The following is a 26,853-nucleotide window of genomic DNA, read 5'->3' as shown; positions in this document are numbered from 1 at the left end:
GAGGAACACCAACTGGATAAAACACTGTGAAATGATTTCTACTGCTCTGAGTTTCCAAACCAGGCATTTTTTTAAAAAAAGCAGCAATTGAGCTGATAATATATCTTCTGGAATTAGAAGCAATACATGCGAGCCTCACAAATAGTTTCCAGTAAGTGTCAGATAACAAGTTAAAAAAACAGAAACCAGGATGCAGCTTCACATCATATTTTTATTCTTTACGACTCTGATTACCAGGTGCCGGGGGTGGGAGGGGACAACAGAGCCTTGCTTGAGAGTTTCTGTGATGTAACTGGCTGCTGCTGGAAACGGAGGGTGAATGCTGGACTAGATTAAGGGCATTTGGTTTGATCCTGCAGGTCAGTTATTTCATGCTTACCTGTTCCCTACAGCCAGTTCAACAGCTCTGTTGTAGGTTTCCTAGTAGCATCTGGCTGGCCATTGACTGAGGCAGGATGTTGGGCTAGTCAGGGATGGGTAACCTATGGCCCTCCAGATGTTGTGGGACTCCAACTCCCATCAGCACCAGCCAGGGTGTCCAGTGGTCAGGAAGTCCAACAAACTGTGGAGGGCTACACGTTCTCCATCTCATGATTACACGAACCCCTTTAGGTCCATCAGGGATTTCTTTATGTTCTTAACTCTTAAATTACATTCTGTGGTTGTTCTTGAAGTTTTCCAAAATGCCCAACATTGTACCACACTTTTTGCTAAATTTTGGGTGTGCAAAAACCAAGTTGCCACCGGCTAGCTGCCTGGGTGGCTCCAGCAAAGCTTTCTGTATGTGTAACTGAGGTCAAGGATGCAGCAAGGCAAACATGGAAGCCAGACCTGAAACGAAAATGCCTCACAGCCCAAAAGGAAGTGAATCCTCTTGGAACAAGGGCCATAGAATATTGAAAACTAATGCAGAATAACCCTGTGGATGTTTTTGCACATTTACATAATAAGAGCTAAATCAATTAGTACTTGATTAGTAATTATTTATACTGAAAGACAAGTGCATTGTTTGCTCATTCAAGTTCACAACCGACAGCTGTTGGTGCAAATTTGTCAGAGGCTTGCAACCCATTAACTCAGAACACACCAACGAGAACATTTTAAACATTTTACTAAATCAATTCACACAAATCCCAAATTGCAATTATAATTAAGGGCAACAGGGTTCTTTTCTCATCAGATCCATCATTGGGACAAGACGTAAACACAAATAAGATGTGTAGCATCTTTTCTTCTTCTTTTAAAAAAACGAGAAAGGAACGCCACTTGATAAAAGCACCACAACACAGTTACAAAATAGGGTCTGCCGGTTTCTTCCACGATTAACAGACTATGTACTGCTAACAACTTCTGCATCAATCTTTACTTCATTAAAATAAAACTATAAAATCTCCTAGATTACACTAAATTCAGACAATGCCTGGAATACAGTGCATCAACAGCAGTAATGCCAACTATCAGTGCCAACATAAAAACATTTTAGAAAGTCAAAAAAGCCCTACCTCTATTCCCCTAGATGAGCAAAATTTTAAAATAAGGGTCGCTCTGTCTCACAATGAGGAATAAAGAATTGGAGGGGGAGGGGCAAGGAGGCAGGGACTCTTTGCTTTCACGACTTAGTTGGCATCTAACTTGGCCATTTCTTGCACATAAATCCCTATACTCTCACTGTCAAAGAGCACAAAATAGACGGTCTTGATTGAAGAAGACATTGTTGACACAAAATAGCTGGAAATGGCTTTCAGGATCAGCTGGGCAGCAGTCTGTTTTGGGAAACCATTCCTATTAGGAGAAAATAGGGAGAAAGAAAAAGATAATGTTGCCTCAATAAGCTTGCCGTTTGCAACACCATACTTTCCAAAGAACACTTATTTGCCATATATATTACCAAATTGTAACCAGGCTTCTATAGCAGGATGCCTAGATTGCAAGTTCCAGGGGAAAGTCTGAGGGATAAAAGACATGGGTCTTTTATGGGTTAAGATTCACTGAGTGCCAAACTAGATGAGATGCTATTCATACAATTAGCAAAGACAAAAAATGGGCATTTTGAGGTGCAAGATGCCCCAACAGGGATCAGATCCCTAGTGTGGCAGATTGGTTTGTTTTTTAAATCATTGACATCTCTGGATTCCTCCCCATTAGCATGCTTAATATTTACATTGGTGTATTGATCAGGACCACAGTGGGAGGAGGGAAAGCAAAGGGTTAAAGCTCACAGCGTGGTGCCAGGGTCCTACCATTAATAATAATAATAATAATAATAATAATAATAATAATAATAATTTATTTATTTATACCCCACCCATCTGGCTGGGCTTCCCCAGCTACTCTGGGCGACTTCCAAAAAATATTAAAATACTGTAATACATCAAACATTAAAAGCTTCCTGAAACAGGGCTGCCTTCAGATGTCTTCTAAAAGCCTGGTAGTTGTTCTCTTTGACATCTGGTGGGAGGGCGTTCCACAGGGCGGGCGCCACTACCGAGAAGGCCCTCTGCCTGGTTCCCTGTAACTTGGCTTCTTGCAGTGAGGGAACCGCCAGAAGGCCCTCGGTGCTGGACCTCAGTGTCCGGGTAGAACGATGGGGGTGGAGACGCTCCTTCAGATATACTGCTTCTAATAAGCCACTCATGCAATTGCAAGCTGCACAAATGGCACTGCATCTAGTGTGCCCCACAGAAACTTGCAGAAGTATATACGGTATATATTGTTTATGCAGATGCGATGTTAATTTTAACTCAAGCTTCGTTAGATTACCTCTGAACCATTTCAACCTGTATTTGCATATTCTAGGAGAAAAATGAATTCTTGGTTGTCCTAATAGGGGTATCTCAATAAGGCAGGCTCATGTTACAGTTTTACAGAGGTGCTTCTCATTCGTACAGAGATGTGTGTATGTGGTTATGGGCGAACAGCCATAGTTGTGTCAATGTATGATTGGGATAGGGTATTGCAGGGTTTTGGGGTGGTGGTTTGGGGGAGACAGACACTAAAATGGAAACCAGATATTATTTAATGCTGAAATTTTGCACTAAAAGAAGGTCTGATGTTGAAATCTGAACTACCCATAGTAATTATTTTTTAGTTCTGGTATACAGAACTTTACAACTATTTTTTCCAGAGATCTCTTACACATTTGGTCTAGATAAGTTAGCTCTAGTATATTACAGCATCTGGCAGACTGACTGCTATAAATGGTCTAATCCTCCCACTATCCTGTTGAAAAGGGAATATCGATCTATCTCATGCCCATGTAAACCCATTTTCCAGTCATAAACATGAATGGGGCTGTTTATGAAGGTTTAATGAGGAGTGTCTGCTTGACAGATGCCTGTCCCAGAACGTGTGCTGGCTCAGAGAGAAAATGCTAGCCTTAGAAACTGTTCCTGTTTACAAATAGGTTTGTTACTTCCTAAAACTTGTAAACTGAAATAGCAAGATGGGCATGCCATGCTTTGAAGGAACGCACTTGTCATTGAAAGTGACCTCTCTCATTTAAATATTAAACTTCTCTTCCATCACACACAATGTAGTTCTACTAAACATTGTCTCCTTTTCCTATTGTTTTAAAGTCGAGACCTTCATGCCCCTCTGCACTTGATAGAATTTGGTCAAAACAGCTCTGTGAAGGAGCCAATGACAGGAAGGGCCGTAATTCAATGGGAGAGCATCTGCTTTCTATGTAGATCCCTGGTTCAAACCTTGGCATCTCTAGGTAGGGTTTGGCATGTCCCGACTGAAACCCTAAACAGCTGCATTGCTGAGCTAATGGGCTAATGGTCTGACTCAGTATAAGACAACATCCTACGCTAAGATGAGCCAACCTTTGAAAAGTAGCCTATTCCCTTGAAAAAACACTAGTGTTGGCACCACCCATCAAGCAAACAGTATGCCATTTTTCAGATTGCAGTGCCTCTTCAAATGTGTTTTGTGTAATATTTGCCATCTACTTTCAATATTGTTATTTTGGCTCCTGCCTAAAGTGAAAAAGCTCTTTCAGCCTGCACTTCCAAGACGGACCAGCCAGTCTTGAAAGTGGGCAGGAACAGAGTGTTTGGAAAATGCTTTCACAGTTCTGGAGTGGATGAATGCAAAACTAGCTTTCTTCCACTGCTGCTTACTGGGAGGGAGACTGGAGGGAAGGGAAAGAAGCACTCTCCTGAAAAACCAGCTTTCCCCCAAGCTAGTTATTTTTGATTGCCACTTCTACTATCCCCAACCAGCACAGATAGTGGCCAGGGGTGACGAGAGAGGTATCCCAAAAGATCCAGAGCTCAGCATGTTGTGGAAAGTTGACATCTATCATTCACACATTACTTTTTAACAAGGAGCACGCAGCAAAACATACCTGCCACCTGCCTTCAACTCTGGAAGAAGTCACCAGTAGCAGAGATGGTCCAACAAGTATTTTCCCTCATGGAATCTATCTGGACTCAGGATTCTCAAGACACACGCCCTCCCCAGCCACACCCACATCTCTCACAGTCCCTGCTTTGCACCCATCTTAAATGTTTTTGCCTGGCTAGATTAAGAGGATGGCAGAACATAAAGGTGCATAAAGCCCAAAGCAAAACAAAACCACCCCAAATCTGATAGGGTTTTGTTTGATAGGCCAGCCTTACCTGCCACTTCCAATAGAAGGAAACGCAATTGACTTCAGCTTCTTCTCATCTGCCAGAGCCAAGCAGTTCTTCACTGTCTTCTCCAATAGCTCCTCGCATTTGTCTGCACCCCAACTGGGGCTATTGCAATGGATCACAAACTTAGCAGGCAACCCATGGCCTGCACTGACGACAGCTGGTTGGGGAAAAAAAGTAAGTATGGCTTACTTCAATCTTCTCAATGTTTTGAAAAATGCAAATGTGACTGAACTAGTGAAGTATGTATATAGTTACTACTTTAACCCTTAAATTCCAGTGGACTGAATGGAACTACGTGAATGGCAGTTCTCCATGGTCATCTCCCATCTGAGCACATTGGTTGTGAAACACATGAACTAATTACCTCCCCCAACTTTAAAATTGGGCACAACACAACATCCTCTGTAAGTTCAATTGCTGATAATCAGCCTCCCTCAATCTGGTGCCCTCCCAAGGTTTGGGCCTACAACTCCCATCAGCCCCATCCAATGTTGGATGGGACCAGTGGGAGTTACTGTCCAAAACACCAGTTTGGAAAAAGCTGTTCTAGACAATGTCTAAGTGCCCATGTGTTTCTAATATCTTTAAACCCTGATTCCCACATGTGAGCATAAAATCCTGAATAAATGCACATACTATGGATAGGTTAAAACTATGTACACAGGTATAGGTAAAGGGTCCCCTGACCATTAGGTCCTGTTGTGACCGACTCTGGAGTTGCGGTGCTCATCTTGCTCTATAGGCCGAGGGAGCCAGCATTTGTCCGCAGACAGCTTTCAGGTCATGTGGCCAGCATGACTAAGCTGCTTCTGGCAAACCAGAGCAGCGCACTGAAACACCATTTACCTTCCCGCCGGAGCGGTACCTATTTATCTACTTGTACTTAGACGTGCTTTCGAACTGCTAGGTTGGCAGGAGCAGGGACTGAGCAACAGGAGCTCGCCGCGTCATGGGGATTTGAACCGCTGACCTTCTGATCAGCAAGTCCTAGGCTCTGTGGTTTAACCCAACTCTTCCATAATTAATTTCTGCAAAGGCCAACTGGGAGTCTATGATACACACATAGAGAGAGACATTTCACTCACATTCCCCCCACCCCAATATCTCAGGGATTTAAACTGCACCTCCAGCTGTGTCCAATGGCCCGTTCTTTTTGCGAAGTTCGACCACGGCCTCCAGGAATTCTTTTCCGCCTTTCTTCTCCAAAGTGTTCCCTGCACAAGGATAGAGTTGTGACTATTCCGCATCCAAGAGAGAGCATTCATCACTTCAGGCAATTACATGGCATCATTTCTCTGAGCAAAAAGATTTTGGGGACTGCAAAGTAAGATCTAAACCTTTGGGGACGAGTCCAGAATAACTATTCTCTCCCTCACTTTCTCTCTGTTGTTTTTTTTTTTTTAAGATCACCCTCCCACACATTTTCATCCTGTCTGAAAGTATTTTCTGATGCAATTCTCAATGTCGGCCAGCAGGGCGGTGACATCCCTAGCGCCTTCGTCTGCACCAGGCAACAGACAACGTTCCAGAGAACATGCTCATTCAGTGCCACTCGATCGATGCACCAACTTTTTCCCTTAGAGGGCGAGATCCCCTTTCTGTCACAGATTGCTTTAAAGACAAGTTTGCCATAAGAAGAACTTGAAACTCACCTCATCTTCATCCCTGACCCCAACAGATGGCCCCCGGGAGTGAAACAGTCTTGTGAGTGCAGCGGGCTGCTTTACTTGACAACTGCCCAGCTTGTTGAACCACCTTTAACCAAGAGGAAGAGCCTCAGTAATAAGGAGATTCTCTAGGGAACACATCCCTCTGCTGAATCGCTTAACTGCAGCTAAAGAAGCTTGACAAAAGCTGCTCTTGTGTAGGAAGGGAGCTGCACAATTTCAATTACAGCCCGAGGTTTGCACAAAGGCAGTCCACCACTAAATGGTTTAGATCTTATTTTGCAGCTTTTACTTTAACACAGAAGAAATATAAAGTAGCTCAAAAAAATGTTTTTTTTCCTAATTATAAGCACCCAAACCACAGTGCATTTTGCTTAAAGGTCGTACAAGTAGCAAGGCAAGGAAACAATGACACTGGGTTCTGGATTGAGAAAGATGCTTGGCAAATTGATTCCTGCAGCCTAATTGTAAACATATTTACTTGGGAAGTAAAATGCTTCTTTCAGTGGAACTTTCATGTGCTCAGGGTCACAGGCTGTGGTATGAAGGCTGCAACCCTACACACACTTACTACTGAACTCTGCAAGGCTTACACCCAAGTAAACATGCATAGGATTGGGCTGTTAGTATTAAAAGCCACAATGCTGCCATACTTTGTGAAATGAATTAACTTTAGTCATACAGACAAGGGGACTGCAGTTTCTGATGGAAGTGCACATATTGTATGCTCAGTGAAATACGTTCGGATTTGGGATTGTGCCTCAAAAGAAGACTTCTGCATACGCTACTGAAGATGTGTTATGTTTTGCTTGACAACACAGACTAATCTTAGCAGACTTCTAACAAGGTATTAATTCATTTTATTCTACTTTGTAAAGAATATGGAACGAGTTTCAGCTCAGAGGTTTATGGTATTCTCTTAAGAGATAATTAAAGGTAAAGGGACCCCTGACTGTTAGGTCCAGTCGCGAACGACTCTGGGGTCGTGGCGCTCATCTCGCTTTATTGGCCGAGGGAGCCGGTGTACAGCTTCCGGGTCATGTGGCCAGCATGACTAAGCCTCTTCTGGCGAACCAGAGCAGTGCACGGAAATGCCGTTTACCTTCCCGCCGGAGCGGTACCTATTTACCTACTTGCACTCTGACGTGCTTTCGAACTGTTAGGTTGGCAGGAGCAGGGACCGAGCTATGGGAGCTCACCCCGTCGCGGGGATTCGAACCGCTGACCTTCTGATCGGCAAGTCCTAGGCTCTTTGGTTTAACCCACAGCGCCACCCGTGTCCCTTAATGTATTCATTGTTGTAATCATGAATGGTCCAAAGAACATTCTGAGGGCATTTTTAAACTTCAGGTGACCTCAGCTTGGTTAGTGCCTGGACAGCAGCAGCAGAACTAAATTCTTTGGAGGAAGGAAAGGGTGAAAGTCCAAGTAATTCTTTTAAATATGTTCACATGGGCAAGATGCAGACAACTTCTGCAGCTACTGAAGATGACACCTGTAGCTCACAGCAAGCAAAGGGTGCCAGGTTCAATCCCTGGCACCTCCAAGTAGGGCTGGGAAACATTTGTGTCTGAAACCCTGGACTCCACTGCCAGTCAGGGTAGATTATACTGAGCTTGATGGACCAGTGGTTTAACATAGTATAAAGGAACCTCCTAGCACAAACTTAATGGAAATGTTTCTAGGAATGGTAACCAACAGAGAATTTGTAAAATATACAATTCCAAGGCAAGCAGAAGAGATGAACAACATCCCTTTAGCAAGCATGTTGGGATATATTCCTGTAAAAAGAATACTAAATTGGCCAGAAATGACTGCCCAGTAGACATTGATTCTGTGCAGCTCTTCCCCAAGTGCAAAGTGATTACTAGGAATATATATGTTCACTTCACCTTGAATTACCCTCAAATGGGCAGCTAGACAATTCTAGTAAAGTATGACCTTATTTTGAATGGTTTTGCCTTATAAGAAGGCTCTAATCTAAGTTTCATTAAATGGTTTTTGTCAAGTTTGGGTTTGATTATTGAATATTGCATTTATTGAGCTCCATCTATGGGTTGTTTAAACCAGTGTTTCCCAACCTTGGGCCTCCAGCTGTTTTTGAACTACAATTCCCATCATCCCTGACCACTGGTCTTGCTAGCTAGGGATGATGGGAGTTGTAGTCCAAAAACAGCTGGAGGCCCAAGGTTGGGAAACACTGGACTTTAAACACTGATTAATAGCATTCAGGAGAACAGATATTTGTTCTTCCATTAAATTGCTTGTACCTTTGGCTGTGTGCATACGTATATCAATTATATGTATTAGCATTAGAGATGTAAAAGTCAAATGGCACTGCCACAGTGGTTAAAAGCAGTGCTTTTTCAGGGGATACACAGTACTGGAATCTCTTTGGGGGGGCTTAAAAAGTGTGGCACTTACTGGGACAACGTCAAGGTGAGTACGAGCGCCTGTTTTTCTAGGGGGGGGAAGCACTAGTTGAAAGTATTATAATAAATAATTGGAAATTGGCTACCTTTTAATGATTTATTCAGATCTGCTAACCCTGATAAACATTTTTGTTTATGGTGTTACTTAAAAATGGACAAGGAACATTTAAACTGGAGAGGCATGTCCTACCTGTATTGTACCACTGCTGGTTAGTTGCACTTAAGAAATGGGAATAGTGTATTAACTCTTTACACTACATTAGCTTCGCACCTTGCAGCTAAATGGTTCCTTGCTCATCACAGGCATAAATATATGTGTTACTTCCACAGAATAAAGTCATTATTTCATGCTGACAAAGCAGGCATTGGCAAAATGGTGACTACAGGCTATGCAGAAATTCAAGTCTGCAAAATTGTTGCGATATTCCCCCAAAATATAATGTGGTTAGAAGGCCTTTATGGATAAAAGTTAATCATTTGAAGCTAAGCATGTGTGCACTTCTGTTCTTCCTTCCAGCAGTCAAAGGGAATTAGAAGATTGTGTGCTACTGAATGAAACAACCCAGGTTCCCCACCCACAACTAGAGACTTGACAGGAAGGCATATCTACATTATAGGTTGTCATATTTCAAAAACCAAAATTCCTGACACCCGCAAAGTTGAGTTTTTTGTTTTTTTTAGGAAACCACCAAAAATTGTTGAACTTTTCCTCTTTTTTTTTTAAGAAGGCCACCTAACCCCAAAATAGCGATTTTCAGTTTTTTGGGCTGCTTCTGCTGCTTTTTCCATCACGTTTCCATACACCTGGGTTTTCCATTACGAAATTCCCCCTCACGCCATTTTTACACCTGAAAACCAGGACATGTCAGGAAATTTCCTGATGTACGGCAAGCTAGGTTAACACAAACTTGCAGTTCTTAGAAAAGAAGGGCTTGGCTAGACTAACTAAGTCTCATTTGGATCCCAATGAAATAACAACTAACTATTCGCATTGATTTCAGTGGGAATAGGCGTTACTAACTTAGCCGAGCTACAACCTATTATTTAGGATGCATTTTTGCCTATGCTGTTCCATGTGCAATTTTGTGTAAGCCAGTTAGGATCACATGTCACATGGCCTTTGGAGCGTGTGGGAAGAGAAATATCAGAACTAGGCCCCGGCAGGCTAATGAAAAATTGCAGGGTTTCTAAAGCTGCAAGCTTGCCAGTTAAGTGAGGATGGCTTCCTAAAAAAATGTGTAAAGGTGTACTTTTTGTACCTTCTGAAAAATCAGACATCTACCTAATGAGACAAGAAACAGAAATCTTTTGAGTATTTTGTGGACCCCCTCTACATACCTGTTTTAAAAAGCATGTGGGAAATGTATTGAGTTTAAATGGGCCTTCAAGAATGCTTTAAATTGACTACACCAGTGGAACTGTACACCCCCCCCCCAATAATTATGGGTAGTTGTGATGAATGTGTCTTAAAGATCTTCAATTCTGTTATTAAAAAGGTAAAGGGACCCCTGACCATTAGGTCCAGTCGTGGCCGACTCTGGGGTTGCGACGCTCATCTCGCTTTATTGGCCGAGGGAGCCAGCGTACAGTTTCTGGGTCATGTGGTCAGCATGACTAAGCCGCTTCTGGCGAACCAGAGCAGTGCACTGAAACGCCATTTACCTTCCCGCCAGAGTGGTACCTATTTATCTACTTGCACTGGCATGCTTTCAAACTGCTAGGTTGGCAGGGGCAGGGACCGAGCAACGGGAGCTCACCCCGTTGCGGGGATTCAAACCGCTAACCTTCTGATCGGCAAGTCCTAGGCTCTGTGGTTTAAACCACAGCGCCACCCGCGTCCCTCAATTCTGTTATTAGTGAGAGCCTATTTCCTCCCTCTTCCATAATATTAACCTCAATGTGCTTTGCACAGGAAAACAAAGCCAGTGAGGCGAAGTGATGGTCCAGGTCTTGATTGGACAGACATCTTGCATTTAACCAATTTGGCCCTGACTTTACTCAGTACAGGGCAGGACTGCTGGAAGTGAGAAAAGAATGCCGACCCGCAGGGGGCAAGCTTGTTGCTGCTGATTGGTTCATGCATACACATACAAACTCTGCAGCACCGAACTCTCCATTACCTACTTCACCACCGGTGTAGAAGTCAGAGTTTGTCGGGTGAACGACAGCATCACTGTCGATCGTGGCAATGTCAGCCTGAACAACTTGCAACTACAACAGGTAAACAAATGTGCATCAACCATGTTGGTCAAAGACCCAAAACAGGATCTACATTTCCTCGTTATCCTACCTTTGGGCTTCAAAATGTGTGCCATTAACAATAACAACCAAACCCAAAAAATCTTTGTACAGGTGTATGCGAAGAAAAGGGCGGAATGTAAGGAGGACGCAGAGAAGTATCAAATACATCAACTTTAGCAGCTGACCGACAGGACAAGGACAAGGCAAGCGTTTCAGCATGTGTCAACAGCAGCTACAACTTTCTTGACCCTGCCGAAACCTGTGAAACTGGAATCTTACGGAATGTGGTAACAACATCCAATACCTGGATAATCCAGCCCAACAAAACAACTAGCTTCTCCAGTTTGATGATTATTTTCATTTTTCTGTACACAACTACCTAGACATATTGGGGGTAAGCCATGATCCAGTCGACTTATGCGGGTCTCTTGAAAATATTGAGTTGCTGAATTTTCCCAAAGTCCCCCAATGGGACTAAGGCTACAATCCTATATACACTTACCTGGGCGTAAGCCCCACTGAATTCAATGGGAATTACTTCCAAGTAGACATGTATAGGATTGTGTTATGAAAGTGCTTAACTTTGGTTGGATGGTGCCTGTTGTAAAACATGCCTGAAATTAGAAACGTGTGTGTGTGCTAATTTACAGCCTAAGACCACGTTATTTGAAGTTATGATAAAGTTTATTCATTAATATTTTATAAACAGTTCATCACTTTCACTTTGATAGTTTGTTTAAATTTCAAAGATAAGGAAAAACCACAAAATATTTTAGGTGAAGACTGGTCTAAGTAAAACTTTCTTGTGCCCTCTGTCTACTGATGCACATACTAGCATTGAGAAAAATCACCAGGTTGTCAAAATCAAATTCACTGTTTCATTAAGAAACTATTAAAAACTTGTGGAATCATTAAAAACAGTAGTCTCCTCCTCTGCACACAGCAAAATAAGGCATGTGCCAACTCTGCAGTGTTTCCTGGAGATATATTTATTCACACAGGCCTTTACTGGTCATTGACATCAACTCGTTTTTAAATGTAGTCTGTGCTGTATTTATTGGCATTTTTATTTTTTAAAAAAAGTATTAGTATTTATGTGTTGTTAACTGTCTGGGTTTTTTTTTTTTAAAAAAAAGAACAAAGTGTTGTATACTGACCTAAAAGCAATTAAGGTAAATATAAGCTATTGCACCCTTCCCCAATGTAGTACCCTGCAGATGTTCTGGATTACATGTCTCTGCTTGTTGGGAGTTGTAGTTTAAAACACCTACACCAGGTTAGGGAAGATTGAGCTACTCCACAAAACCACGAGATTATTATTATTAAATGTATGTCCTTTGAACGACAAGACAACTTTCTTTTTGAGCAAAGCATTTTTTAAAAATACAGGTAGTGTCGACAATGTATGATTAAAATAATCTTTGTTTATAACTGAACAAGAAGCTGATTGAATTAAAAGCAGGGAAGGAAGCAGGGGAGCATATTGGTCATTATCTCTCACTATCAGTTTCTATCCCTACCTACTTCAATGAAAAGAATCATCAGAATGGAGAAACTACTTATTTTGATGACGGATATTTAACCATTTTAGCTCTCAAAGAATCCATATACGAAACATCCCCAAAAGAACCAACAGTCACATTCGATTATTATGGAACAATAAGTTAATGAGGTAATAGTCACATATAATAATCCACCCTTTTATGTATTTTGAGGCTTTCAAAACCTTGCATTTATTACATGAGAGTAGTGTGAGCATTCCATAATTTCCATGTGACTGTTAGTTATGGCAGCCCATTCCCCATTTACCTAGATCATCTTTAAGGTCAATGTCAGCATTGGTGGGATTGATAATGGCCTCCACTTCGAAGCCGGCTAAATTACTGATTTCACTGTGAATAAGGTTCAGCTGAAAAGAAAAGCATGAGGTGGGAAATAACGACAGGACAGTTGGGAAATCACAGAGAAGCTGCAGAAAAGTAAGACTTGCAACGCAGGTGGGGGTAGCATCACTGCAAAACAAAGGTGCAGAAATAAATGGCAGGTTAACTGGTAAACAAACAAAATGGAATATGCTTCAAACTCAAGACTCGGACATGACTCTGTACATGGGAAGGAAGCACTTGTGTCAGGTCAGAGTTTTAACTTGACAAGCTTTGATGCCTGATGGGGATGAGCTGGCAAGAGGCTGGGATGTCCGGTCCCTAGCTAGCACCTCTGCTGGCTTCCTAGCAGGCAGTAGTGGATGTTGGGGCACTAGCGCTGACTTCAATTCTGACTGGTCATGTCACGACTGCCTACCAGGAGTTAGAGGGATAAAGCAACAGAGAGGTTGGTGTGGTGCAAACCCGCTGGCAGGACTGCTGGATTCTCTCTGCTGGCGTGTTTGCACCACCCTGGTTTCGCCTCTCCCCCTCTGCCCCCAAATAAGTAGCAGCAACCAACCTGAGCAGTGGCATCCCACCCCACCACCTGCTACTGCAATTACAGGAAGTGACCAGCAATCATTTTACACGACATGTATCTGATCTGCTTACAATGACGTGCAACCAACGGACATTTTGGTTCACTGTTGCATATGGTGGGTAGGGAAGAGAAGGGATGGTTTTGCATGTGTGTGTAATTTCAATAAGGATATACCTTAAGGCTGCAGTGCTTTCTTATCTGGGAATCAAGCCCCCAATGAACCCAGTATGCAATGTGCACGGTAAACTTTCTATAAATGGGTAACCAAAATAGGACAATGTCCCCTTTCTACTTTGCAGGATGCTGCAGGAAACCAAGTATAAGAGCTTTCACATGAGTCACTTTGGTAGGGAAGCCCCCACCAAGTAAAGTGAGGTGGGTGGCTGCTAGGGAGAGGGCCTTGTCAGTGGTGGCACCCCCCAGTTATGGAATGTCCTCCCTACCAGAGTCTTTCCTGGTGCCTTCTTGATGGTATTTTCAGAATATTCTTTCAGGTGAAGCCTTTTTAAAAAAATCTTCCCAGGATTAAATCTTCAAATGGGAATGTTTATGTGGCATAGGCTCCCAATTTTGTACTTTTAAAAATCCCTACCTGATTTGTACCTTACATTCTTTGGAGCAGGGAACCCTTTTGGCTCCATGGGCCAGATCCATATCAGGAACTGCCTTGTGGGCCAAATTTGACACAAAGCCATTGTGAGTCACATGATTGACAGATGGGGAGGGCCACCCACCTGTCAAAGTCCCCTCTTGTATTAGTACTTATTCCAATTTATTTTTTTGTCAATGCGAAGTGAGAAAAATAAAATAGCCGTTTTTCAAATGCAAACAAAATACGAAGTGCCAAAAAGCATTGACATGCTGTGGGGAGCAGCCCAGCCTTCAAAGTGGAAGTAAGGAGTCAATTGAAATGAAGGGACTGGTGCAGATGGAGAATCAGAATACAGGCTTGGGAGTCAGAGATGTGTGTGCAATAATTATTCCTGCAGTTTTCGAATGTAAAATATGTATTTATTCTGAATTGGAATGAATTATGCTGAGGCCTGTTTTTAAACAGAATCTATGGGAATTACTTTATGCACTTATAATAATTTCTATGTTTTCTCATACTCTACTGTTTGAGCCTTGCATTGGCACAACTGGTGTTGGCAGAGAGAGAGCAAAAATCAGACATTGAATAAAGATACTTCATGTTGCTAACTTGTGAGAATTCCCAAGGGACTCAATTTCTTAATATATTCATAAACCAGCCTGTTGTAACCAGAATTAGAACTAAATGTAGTTTTTAATGTGTGGCGGATGAAGCTTGACAAAATACTAAAATAATATTTTCTTCAGTAGAACAAAAAAACACGCAGGTAATAGACATACAAAATATCAACAAATACAAAATGTTAGCATTTCTCAGTGCAAATCCCTAAACCTTCTCCATTTCCAAATGAAAAACATGACTTTGGAGGTTAGATGCACATATAAACATGCCTTCCAAGCTACTTTCTTCACTGGGGAAAGGGACTATTATTCAATATGAAATAATAATTAGCTAGAAGAAAGCGCACCCCTGGTAAGACAGCAAAAGGAACATATCATTTTGTGATTTAGGTAACTGAACATGTAACACCCCACTTTAAAGCATTTTCTCACTGTAACACAGGCATACAATCAAGTTTCTGAAACCTTTCCAGAGTGTTTTGGTTCATGCAATAAGAACGGATCTACACGATATTACAAGGCAATTGCAGAGTTTCCAATTCTGCATTTGCCTCTTAACTTTAAACGCAGGAGGGATAGGCCTTTGTGGAGGAGGCTGGGAAGGGGAGCTGCTTAACCCTTCTCGCACCACTGATTTTTCCTTTCAATCACTATCCAAAAATTTTTCCTCCTCTGGACAGGCATTTCCAGTATTAGGAGTTAGCTCGAATGTGTGTGAAATACTTTGGAGGATGCTTGCAGGAGACTCAGCAGATGGAAGAAGGGTTAAGCGATCTCACTGCAAATGCCTCCAACCCTGCAAAAATCTCTAAATTATCATTAACTGGCAACTATGCTTGGAAAACACATATTGCATGCCAGCTAAATTGTAAGGCATGTTGGAATGAAAGACCGCAAACGTATTTACTGAATTAATTAGTGCAATGCCACCTGGCATTTTTCTCCAAAATTTAATTTACTGGGGCCGTATCAACAGGGCCTTATAGACATAGATGACTATATAGCAAAGCCATTTCTTTTCAGCACAAGTTCACTAAAACAAGTACGCTGTCATGTGCAGATGCTTTTTAAATCACAGAACATGCTGTTGCCTTCAACTAGGAGGCTAAGTGTGCTCCTCTGGTGACCACCTGCATCCAGGGATGTCGGCATCAGTCATTATCACAATTAACCTTTTTAGCTAGGCACATAGCTTTGTTTATTTATTCCTCCCTCTCCTTCGCTAGTCAGTCTTTTCACATCTATCCAAAACTCCACCACCAGAATTCTTTACTTTGCTGATTCCACGATGCCCCTTTTAAAGCTCTCTATAGCATCTGTCCACAATACATTTCTCCTTTTCTTTCCCATTACACCTTTCCCCCCTGTCCTCAACTCCTTCCCCTCTACTACTACCAACCACTCAGGGCTTTCTTGCTGGGCACCATGGAGGGGATTCAATGTAGTGCTAAGGTGAATAGATTTCCATCTTGCCTGGTAGCTCTCCCTTCCCTTCCCCTCACACACTCTTCTGGGGGTTTTCCTGATCCTCCAGAGCAGATTTTGGGAAGGAGCAGGGAAGCCTCATTGCACGAGTGGGAATATTTATGACTCTACCCATTTCCCCTTCCTGCCTCCCTAGCATGGCTCCCTGAACTTTTATGTGTTACCACTTCTTCCTCCCCTTTCATATTGCTACTGAAACCCCATATTTTCTGTGAGGCCTTTGGCTTAACCCCTGAATGTAACTACATTTTTAATTACGTGCAGCTGCATTTGCCCATAGTCATCCATTCCTACCTTCATTTCTCCTTCTCCTTCTCCTGTTTGTTTATATTTAGACAGCAATCTTTTTTGGACTTTCCCTCCCTTTTCTCTCCCTCGCCCCATAACACTTGGTGCTATGTGTACTGTAGAATTAATGAGTGCAATCTTCAAAAATATATATAAAAGATTCCATTGTTTCCAAGAGGATAGTTGGCCAGATGTGTTAATCACAGCAGGTGGGGGAGAATGGGGAAGTTGGGTGTCTGCCAAGCCATTGAAGAGGCAAGGAAGTCCCTCCTAAGTAATACTGTGTGTTGCACCCAACTAACTTCTACACAGAGTAAACCCAATTAAATTGATAAGCCTAAGTGTGCCAGCTTACTAGCTTCAGTGGGTCTGCTCTGGGCAGGACAAGCACTGGATGCAATCCTGTATATCTATTTAGCTATGTACTATTAAAAACTGAACATATTGCACAAACCTACCTTCTGCCCAAGGAATAGGCTTTTTGTAGAAAGGACGGTGAAGCCATCTGTCGGGGTGCCTTCTGTTGTGCTGTCAGCACTTGCTGATTTGCTGACTTCTCCCTGTTTCTTCTCAGTCAAAATCAACCAAGCAATCAGTTAGTAAAATCCACAATTAAACAGGCCAACGCAGCACAACTAATCATATGCTCATGAAGTGCATGCATACTACTCTATTGCAGCTACTCCACAGAGGGGACAAGTTTGCAAAGCCCCCACTGCTAGACTAGACACATGCTAGATGTATTCACAAATTTTAGATACAAATAAAACTTCTCACTGTGTTGGTAATCCATACGCTTTAGTATATGGAATGTGTTTTACCATCCATATAGCAATGCGAGTGGGAATCTGTCTCCGACACATCTCAGCTGAGTGACTCTTGTATAGCTAAAACAATACTCTTGATTGGATTCCTCTAAATGTTTGTTTCTTCCCCAAAGGTATAAGCAACAAAGGATATTTTTATTTGCGTAAATTTCCTTTGCATGAAGAAGGTCCCAGGTTCAGTCCCAGGCAGGGCTGGGAAAAGATTCCTATCTGAAAGAGTGGTGAGCCACTGCCAGTGAAGCTAGATAGCTCAAGAAGGCAACATCTTATGTTTCCATGTAAAGCTGTTGAAGAATTCTGCTTTTGTAATCATGGTATAAAGCAGGAGTGGATAACCTTTTGGGCCCAGTGGGCCAGGTCTTTATATGCTGTCCTGTATGTCAACTCTGGCAGGCCGGTGGAACTACCCACCTCTCAGTCACCTGATGTCATAATGATGTCAGCTGACTGACAAGTGGATTGTCCTGCTCACCAGTCAACATTGGCCTGTCGGGTTGCGGGGGGGGGGGGGGAGGGGAGGGAGAGAGGGAGGGAGAGAGCAACCAAGCAGATTGAACTCCCTGTGCTGACGTGTGTGAAGATCAGTGCTGCTTTCTGCAGGGTTTGGGTGCACCAGCAAGTTCTCTGTGGGAAACTTGCTCGCATACCTGAATGAAGCAGGGCTGACCTCCTCACCCATCAGCTGAGGCGAAGGGAGTTCAAGCCAGACTTCTGCAGCGATCGGCTGCATGAGAAACCAATCCAGCCACATCTCTACCTGCCCTGCCCCTGATATTGCATAAGACGTCAGGTGTGGGGCAGGTAGGCATGGCTTGGAGGAAACAGCTTGGCGGACCAAATGCAGCCTGCAGCCAGAGGTTCCCCATCCCTGTTAGAAAGGGTACATTAGGAAACTAAATGTTCTAGAATCTATAATGTGCTCACCTTCACCTCCACAGAATGACCAAGCGGTATATGGCCCACTGCTCTCTATAGCATGTCGTCTGTAACATTTATAAGGCAGAAGTGGCTTGCCAGGAGGGGAGATAGCGCTACTCTATCAGGTGGGTTGTGGCTGCTTACCAGGAAAGAGAGAGGGAGAGAAGAGGTGCAGGGGAGGTCAGCATGGGGCAAATAGGTCAGTAGGCACATAGGGTTGGCTCCACCAGCACATTTGCATGATGCCAACCTCTCCACCGCCTCTCCCTCCCACCCAGTAAGCAACAGGGACCCACCTGCCACAGCAACTCCACCTCACCTGGCAGGCTGCTTCTGCGACTAGCTAGGGTCGGATCAAGTGTCATCCAGACAGCTAGAAATAATCCATGTTATACACAAGCACTAACTTTGTCTCATGAAGCACAATGAGGTTTGCTTCCAGGTAAACAAACGTAGAACTGGGCTGTAGAAGAAATGGAAGCATACCTTAGACTTTCTTGCGCCTTTCTTGCCGCCCGTTTTCTTTGTTGTGGTTTTCTTCTGTGATGGGGATTTTGCCTTTTTCGCCGGCGGCGGAGTGATGATCGCTTCCAGTTTTCCTTTCGAACCCCGTTTCTTCGCCAACAATTCTGGGTGAATATTTGGTAATACACCGCCACTGGCTATGGTGACGCCTTTCAACAGCTTAAATGGAAACGGAACAAACAGGCAATGCTGAATGGCTTTGAAACGGGGAGAAAGCAGGCGCCAAAGGCAAGGGAAAGGCCCAGATGAAAAACTCAACAGCAGGGAGATTATGTGACAATTTCAACCTGAAGAGTTGCTGATACATTTCCCATTCATGTAAACTACTCCTTATATTCTGAATTACGACTTTGGGTGAAGAAGAGAAAGGAAAGACTCAAAAGCGAAATCTTTTTACCTGATTTAATTCTTCGTCGTTTGCTACAGCCAACAGGATATGTCTAGGTGTGACACGACCCTTCTTGTTGTCCCGTGCGGCATTTCCAGCCAATTCAAGAATTTCCGCTGTCAAGGAAGAGAAGACTTTCTCAATTCAAAACAAAAGAAAAACACCTGGCCTTTGTTTGGTGAATAAGGGGACAAAGTAGCATATAGTTGATTTTCTAGCAGCTGACAAAAGGTATACAGCCACCTGACTCTCCAAGTACCTCGTGGTCACAAACCACAGTATTATTTGCCCGATAGTAGATTGTAATCATAGATACGCAACCCTGGCTCTGTTATTAATCCTCCAGATTTATAAAAAGACCATAGGAATTTATGTACAAAACTTAACCTGTCTCACAACAGGATCAAGACAGCACTTCTTCTTTGCCTTTGCAAGATTTCAGAGGGTTTTCCTGGGTTTTGTCATCATTTTGGGGTCAAAATTTCATGGCCAGGCATGCATTAGAAATTTCCCAGTAGGAATCAATTAAAATTGTCAACTCATTATGCAAACGCTCACCTAACAAACGATTTCCTGAGAATGCATTGGATGGATGTGGAAAACATGGATGTGGAATTGGCCAGCCTATATGACAGCCTATTTATTCTGATGACAAAACTAAAAGATAACAAACCAATATAAGAGAAATTATTTATTGGGAACTAAGGAAAGACCTAATACATAACTGTATTTGTCTGGTGTGTGTTGTTGTTGTTTTTTAATCTATCTTTTGGTCCAGATAATTTTTGCACAATGTTCCAGATTTTCAAACCAGAAGTACTAATGTTTTTTAACCTTACTGAAATACACAAACAACTGTGGATATTTTCATGTTTTAATACATATTCTGTACATCTTGGGTAGTCCGTTTTGCCTAACTATTAGGAGTCTTCCATGCATTCATACATAAAAAATATCAAGTGGCATGAGTGTTATTTAATCATTTATTCTTTAACAGATAAAAACAGATTACATGTGTAACATGCACCCGCTTTGGGGAATATGTAGGGAAGGCAATAATTTCTAGTGAAAAAAAGAAAACCATTAAACTATAGTTTGCATGATATAAAGGATTAGCTTCAGTACATATACTAGCTAAGCTGCCCTTTATAATATTCCTGTGATAAGCCTGTTATGACACTTACTGGAAAACCTTTGACTACAGCAACAGATGTATTTTTATCAATGATATTAAGAATTGTTCAGTGTCATATTTCTAAAAGATGTGGTACTGAGAGAGTATTTTGTTTGTCTAGGTTGATGACTTAACACGATTCCACACACGTGTGGCTAAATTTTTTTTATGACAGACCAACTTTTAATTTAAAAACCTGCAAAGTTAATTCAATATTGAATGTCATTTCTGTAAGGCGCTATTAATGCTCACAGCATCCCTGCGCGTTGAATATTCAGGGTCAAGTCACTTGTCATAATTCCAGACAAGGCAGCGAAATTGTTTTGCTATTATCACCTCCTGCCTGGAATTGTAACACATGAATCAGCCCTAAGGCCATGTATTATAGGAGCTAAACACCTGCAGTGGTACAGATGCTGTAATACCCCAAGGAACCCACTTCTGCTCCTTTTCTCACCTGCGTCCAATAGGACTCTGCTACCGTAAGCCAAGTGGTCTCCAAGATCAAGGAGGAACGAAAACACAATCCTTTATGTTTGATAGCATATTAACAACAGGGCAGATCTTAGGGCTTGGGAGTACCCTGCTAGGTCAGCATGTGCTGATGAGGTCTTGTGTACTAGTTTGTGAATTGATGCACGCCCATCATTCACTGGCTGTAGCTTCAAGTGACAACTTGCCTATGCAAATGGTGAGCAGCAAATCAGCCTTTCAGTTCATTGGCTTGCGCCAACTCAAACACAATATTTTTCAAGAGAGGCAGTTCAAACATTTAACCGTGAGTCATCAAGCACCCTCTTGGGGAGGAAGGAATAATAATTATTCAGCGTTGCTGTAAGGATTTCAATGGGGGAGACCTTGGACCAGTCACTGTCTCTCAGCCTAATGTACAGCGGTACCTCAGGTTACATACGCTTCAGGTTACATACGCTTCAGGTTACAGACTCTGCTAACCCAGAAATAGTGCTTCAGGTTAAGAACTTTGCTTCAGGATGAGAACAGAAATTGGGCTCCAGCGGCGCGGCAGCAGCAGGAGGCCCCATTAGCTAAAGTGGTGCTTCAGGTTAAGAACAGTTTCAGGTTAAGTAAGGACCTCCGGAACGAATTAAGTACTTAACCCGAGGTACCACTGTACCTTACAGCGTTGCTGCAAGGAGAAAATGGAGGGAGGACGGACCATGTACACCCCAAGATCAGGTGCTGAGGGCCTGGGTTTTTACTGGGACAACAGCAAATGGGTGGAGTTTCAATATCTAATACCCCAGTCATGGAGCTGTTAACCCCAGAGGAAAAGCTCTCATGGTGCCAATCGTCTAGTAATATTACAGTACATTTCTTCCTTGGAAGGAGACTTCTCTCCAAGTTCATCTTGAGCACAGCAAGGTGACTGTGGGTAAATAACTTATTCCTGAGCATCCAATCCTATTCCTCTCATATACAGAAAAACTGAAGCTAAACTCAGAAGTTCTTACTCAGGATTCATCATGCCCCCCTCCTCTGGAGGACAGAGCTATAATATAATAAACTATGTGTACAGGTCAGAGATGGAATATCCAGGCATAGAATATTGGTTAATATGGCATCCCTTGCCAGCAAGCCAAATCCACAGTGTGCAGCAAGAAGCACTGATGAGACAGAGTGAGGCCCTGAGGGAACTAAGAGGCTGCAGAAAAGAAATGGAAAAGCAACTCCACCAGCTTTGGGAAGACAGATTGATCTTATCCTGACAACATACATTTGGGACAGCTGAAGTGATGAGCACCTCATCTTCCCTCTGCCTTCTGCTTCAAGCAGGCCCCGCAATATATATAGAGTGTATTTTATTATTAGCAATTCCTCTCACATACTACTCATTGAAATCAATGACCCCAAATTAGTCAAGTACAGTCGTTCCTTGGAATTTGAATGCCTTGCAGGTTGAATGTTTTGGCTCCCAAATGCAAACCTGGACATGACTGTTTCCGGTTTGCAAACGTTCTTTGGAACCCAAACGTCTGTCGTGACTTCCGGGGCTTCTGTTGGCTGCAAGAGCTTCCTGTAGCCAATTGGAAGCTGTGCCTCGGTTTCTGAAACATTTCGAAAGTCAAACGGACTTCTGGAATGGATTCCGTTTGACTTCCAAGGTATGACTGTATGTCAATTTCAGTGGATCTCCTCCAAGTGGGGACAAATACAACCCTCCGTATTTATTATGCACTAGTAACAAATTTGCCTTTTTTACTCTTGACATCTGATACAACTACAGTGGTACCTCAGGTTACATACGCTTCAGGTTACAGACTCCGCTAACCCAGAAATAGTACTTCGGGTTAAGAACTTTGCTTCAGGATGAGAACAGAAATCGTGGTCCGGCGGCGGCAGTGGCCCCATTAGCTAAAGTGGTGCTTCAGGTTAAGAACAGTTTCTGGTTAAGAACGGACCTCCGGAACAAATTAAGTACTTAACCCGAGGTACCACTGTATACAGAGAAGTTATATCATAACCAGAGAGTCTCTGTTAAGTGTTGCTCTTCAATATCTGAAAGGAATATTTTATTTGTCCTTTATCTGTCTCTTTCAGGGGACACCTGTTTTTGAAAAGAATGAAGTTTTTCTCCATGTGCAGGAAGCAATTTTGAAAGCACTGTTTCCTAATGGCCCTTCAGGGAAGTCTACGCACCGCACTTCCTTTTCAGACTCGGGAAGAAAGTGTGGTTTAAGAGGAAGGGTAGAAGCTTGTGAAGAACAGAAAGAAGTAAAATGAGGAGCACAGAGGGAGAAGCATTATGTTCCGCGCACTCAGGCTGCTGTTCTGCATTTATCTTGGAGCAAAACTCATTGAGCTCAATGGGGCTTACATCTCAGTAGGTGTGCACAGGATTGTGTGGTCACGCACACGCTCCATTTTAAGGGTCCTTGAGTAGCACTTTCACAGCTAGCTCGAGGAGTTCTGCCTGGCGTTCTGATTTTAAAAAGCCCTGCCCAATAAATGCCCTTTTTCTGTAATTAAACAAAAGTTGAGCATTCACAGCGGAACTTTTAATGTGCATAAAGGATTTCCAGTGAGATCCCTCATCCACAACAATAAACAAGATAACCTTTTTTTTTTGGAAGCAAATAAACACAATCTAGCAGGGCCTCTTTACGGATGCTTTAAAACAGAAGAGCCAATGTGGTTCCCCTCTAAATGCTGTTAGACCTCCCCTGTCTCTACTCATTGGCCATGCTGGCTGAAGCTGCTGCAAACTGGCCTCTCCTGCTTTAAACCATTTTTACCTAGCATAGATATGAACATAACTGATCAGCTTCACAGAAAACACTTAAAACTATTAAGCGTCCAATGTGAAAATTCTTGAGGAACTATTAAAGGTAATGGGACCGACTCTGGGGTTGTGGCGCTCATCTCGCTTTATTGGCCGAGGGAGCTGGCGTTTGTCCACAGACAGCTTCCGGGTCATGTGGCCAGCATGACTAAGCTGCTTCTGGTGAACCAGAGCAGCACACAGAAATGCCGTTTACTTTCCCACCGGAGCGGTACCTATTTATCTACCTGCACTTTGACATGCTTTCAAACTACCTATTTATCTGCCATCTATCTTGGCAGAAGCTGGGACCGAACAACGGGAGCTACCCCGTCACGGGGATTCGAACTGCTGACCTTCTGATCGGCAAGTCCTAGGCTCTGGTTTAACCCACAGTGCCACCCGTGACCCTTCAGGAACTATTACGCAGGTTTTAATATCATCAAAACTGATTTGGAGCAAATATCATATCCCTCTCATGCACGCACATAGAAATCATTTCAAGTCCAATCTGTTGTGTGTAAAAAGAAGACGTAAGATTCCAAATTTGCTTGATAGCTTCCCCATCCCCAGCATTTTGGACAAGGGAAAAAGTCCATGTAGTTGTCAGGTGTTCAAGACCTGGATTTTTGCTATGCAAATGTGAATATACCTGACAGCTCTGAACTCTAACTTCGTCCAAATGCTGATTAGCTTAATTTTATTTCCTCTTTTGGGGTAAAGATTTCATGTCTTGAGGAAAACCATTTCTCCTATTTCAAAACCTTTTGCTTTCTCCACTTCAGTGAAATGAAGTCATAACGCTCAGAATTTAGTTGCTAACAGCTAACAGATGATATGTTGAGCAACAGCCAGCATTTTCAACAACAACAAAAACTTTCAACATGAGAAAAGGGGTTTCTGAAAAAATGTGTGAAACTGAAACCTTGATCCAAAAGAAATCTGAGAAGCATCTCTGGAAACCAAAGGAGGGACATTGGTATAATCCCATTTAGAAATCCCAGGCAATGCCATTCTGACTCCAGGAGAAGGATTTCATCTATTTTATTTTATTTTGAAAAACAATCACACATTGTTCCATCAATGATTTACTGAATCCAGAACATTCTATTATTCTGAAAAATCTTAACCCAATCAGACTCAATCAACTATGATAGTTAGACTTCCCTACGTTCCTTTTCTTGTACATTCCTTACAATCTTCCTTAATATCCTTGAAAGAGGACCACTTACCATTTCTTTTTCCTATGCACACTCCTCATAAAAACAAATAAATACCAGCCTTAGCCTTACAATTACAGATATTTGAAGAAGTTCAGTTCAGTTTCAGGATATTCATATGTTGGTAAACCTGTTTATCCAGTTAACTCCCCAACTACGTCAAATAACTGAAGGTTTTGTATTTATGCAATGTAATTTACATGGAACTATCAAAGCTGTTTAACAACTAGACCTTTTTGGGGTGTGTGTGTCTCAAAGTCAGCACTGTTCTTCCTCATCATTCATACTCAATCCGCAAACCACCCCACTTTTTTTATAGGAGTCTCAAGCTGTGCTCCTATCAGATGTTTGGAGCGCCAAGTGAATAACTGCAATGCTATAGCCATGCTTGCTCTGAAGTAAATCATACACTGCATTCAATGGGGCTTTCTCTCTTAATAGGTCAGCTTAGGACCGTAGCCTCCATAAGTAATCTAAAGAACACAAGCTACAAGAGCTGAGCAGAAACTGAATTCAAATGGAAGTGCAATCTGCTTTTGGTGCCTGCTAACAGGAAGCCCAAGCCATCTTGATATTTTCATACCGAGCATCCTGTGTTCACTTGCTCTCTGCATATGTGTGTGTATATATAAAATGGTGTTTCCTTTGCCTACCAGTTTACACTTCACTGTTACTCTTAACAGTTTACACATGCTTCTCCCCCTACTTTTAAATGCATTTAAACATGATTAGTCTAAGCACTGCCAGATGTTGCTTGCGTTAATGCAGCGTGTATGGTTTGGCTCGACTGGTTTACAACTCAGGACAAGTCCAGTGCCTTGGATTATGCTCTGATTTTTAGGGACATTTGTTATAAACCTGCATTTACACAAACTGGATGCCCACCATGCCACCCACCCACCCACCCCTTGCATATGAATACAAAGAGAGACAAACTAAAAGGATAACCTGGCATTTAAGAATACAGTGTTGCAGATGGCTCTCCTTTCTTTGTGTTGGAGCTGCTGAAAAAGTTTCCAGGGAGTGCTGTTTGCTTATTAAAATGTACAGTGGTACCTCAAGTTACATACGCTTCAGGTTACATACGCTTCAGGTTACAGACTCTGCTAACCCAGAAATATTAACTCGGGTTAAGAACTTTGCTTCAGGATGAGAACAGAAATCACGCAGCGGCGGTGCGAGGCCCCATTAGCTAAAGTGGTGCTTCAGGTTAAGAACAGTTTCAGGTTAAGAATGGACCTCCAGAACGAATTAAGTACTTAACCCGAGGTACCACTGTATTTTGTGCACATTAACACGTGAAGACAACATTTATGTACGGCACACACCGTCCCCCAACCTAATGCCAACTCTAAGAGACACGTGTTTTAATCTGTGGAGGCCAAATCGGTTCTGATACTGAACAAAAAGTGTCACATCATTTGTTATGTACTGTGAGGGAAGTTAATCTCTATCTCAAACATTCACACCACTGAATCTGTCAACGCTACAGGAAGGACTACCAATTCTGAATTTCCAAGTGCTCAACTGATGCTGGACCATAAAGAAGGCTGAATTGATGCTTTTGAATTATGCTGCTGGAGGAGACTCTTGAGAGTCCCATGGACTGCAAGAAGATCAAACCTCTCCATTCTTAAGGAAATCAGCCCTGAGTGCTCACTGGAAGGACAGACCCTGAAGCTGAGGCTCCAATACGTTGGCCACCTCATGAGAAGAGAAGACCCTGATGTTGGGAAAGATGGAGGGCACAAAAAGAAGGGGACGACAGAGGACGAGATGGTTGGACAGCGTTCTCAAAGCTACCAGCATGAGTTTAACCAAACTGCGGAGGCAGTGGCGTGCTCTGGCCCATGGGGTCACGAAGAGTCGGACACGACTAAACACCACCACCAACTGATGCAAAAGTCCTAAGTGGTTCTTTGCTGGCATCGCTAACACTAGCCAAGACTAGGATAAGAGCACAGGAAGTGACAGGCCATTGGGCCACCTGGCTCAGTACTGTTGCCATTGACTGGTTTCAGGCAAAGGGCCTTCCCATGCCTACCTGGAGATGCTGAAGTGTGACTCTTGACCATCCAAAGCTCTTT

At 42.7% G+C, this 26,853-nt stretch overlaps 1 protein-coding gene and 1 long non-coding RNA gene across 4 annotated transcripts in view; one reads left to right on the top strand and one right to left on the bottom strand.

Moving 5' to 3' along the window:
- Positions 1-1,094: 1,094 nt before the first annotated feature.
- Positions 1,095-26,853, bottom strand: part of MACROH2A1 (macroH2A.1 histone) — a 53,003-nt gene continuing 27,244 nt past the window's right edge. For 2 of the 3 annotated variants that reach the window (XM_081185640.1, XM_081185641.1), the window contains exons 3-9: positions 19,102-19,208; positions 18,666-18,863; positions 16,893-17,000; positions 12,793-12,892; positions 5,768-5,857; positions 4,626-4,800; positions 1,095-1,782 (exon numbers count right to left, since the gene is read on the bottom strand). In XM_081185640.1, the coding sequence (XP_081041766.1) occupies positions 1,617-1,782; positions 4,626-4,800; positions 5,768-5,857; positions 12,793-12,892; positions 16,893-17,000; positions 18,666-18,863; positions 19,102-19,208 (944 nt within the window). In that variant the 3' untranslated portion in view covers positions 1,095-1,616. Of the gene's footprint in view, positions 1,783-4,625; positions 4,801-5,767; positions 5,858-10,862; positions 10,954-12,792; positions 12,893-16,892; positions 17,001-18,665; positions 18,864-19,101; positions 19,209-26,853 lie in introns of all 3 variants that reach the window. The other variant, XM_081185642.1, reaches the window with a different exon arrangement.
- On the top strand, positions 17,837-23,265 carry LOC308582514. The gene is made up of 2 exons (XR_014005723.1): positions 17,837-18,062; positions 22,826-23,265. It is a non-coding gene; the product is annotated as an uncharacterized lncRNA (long non-coding RNA).

The sequence above is a fragment of the Podarcis bocagei genome (assembly GCF_964188305.1).
Source record: "Podarcis bocagei genome assembly, chromosome: 2".
NCBI classification, from domain to species: Eukaryota; Metazoa; Chordata; class Lepidosauria; order Squamata; family Lacertidae; genus Podarcis; species Podarcis bocagei.
Note: the sequence above shows the minus strand (reverse complement) of the source record. Positions and strands in the feature narration are given on the sequence as shown.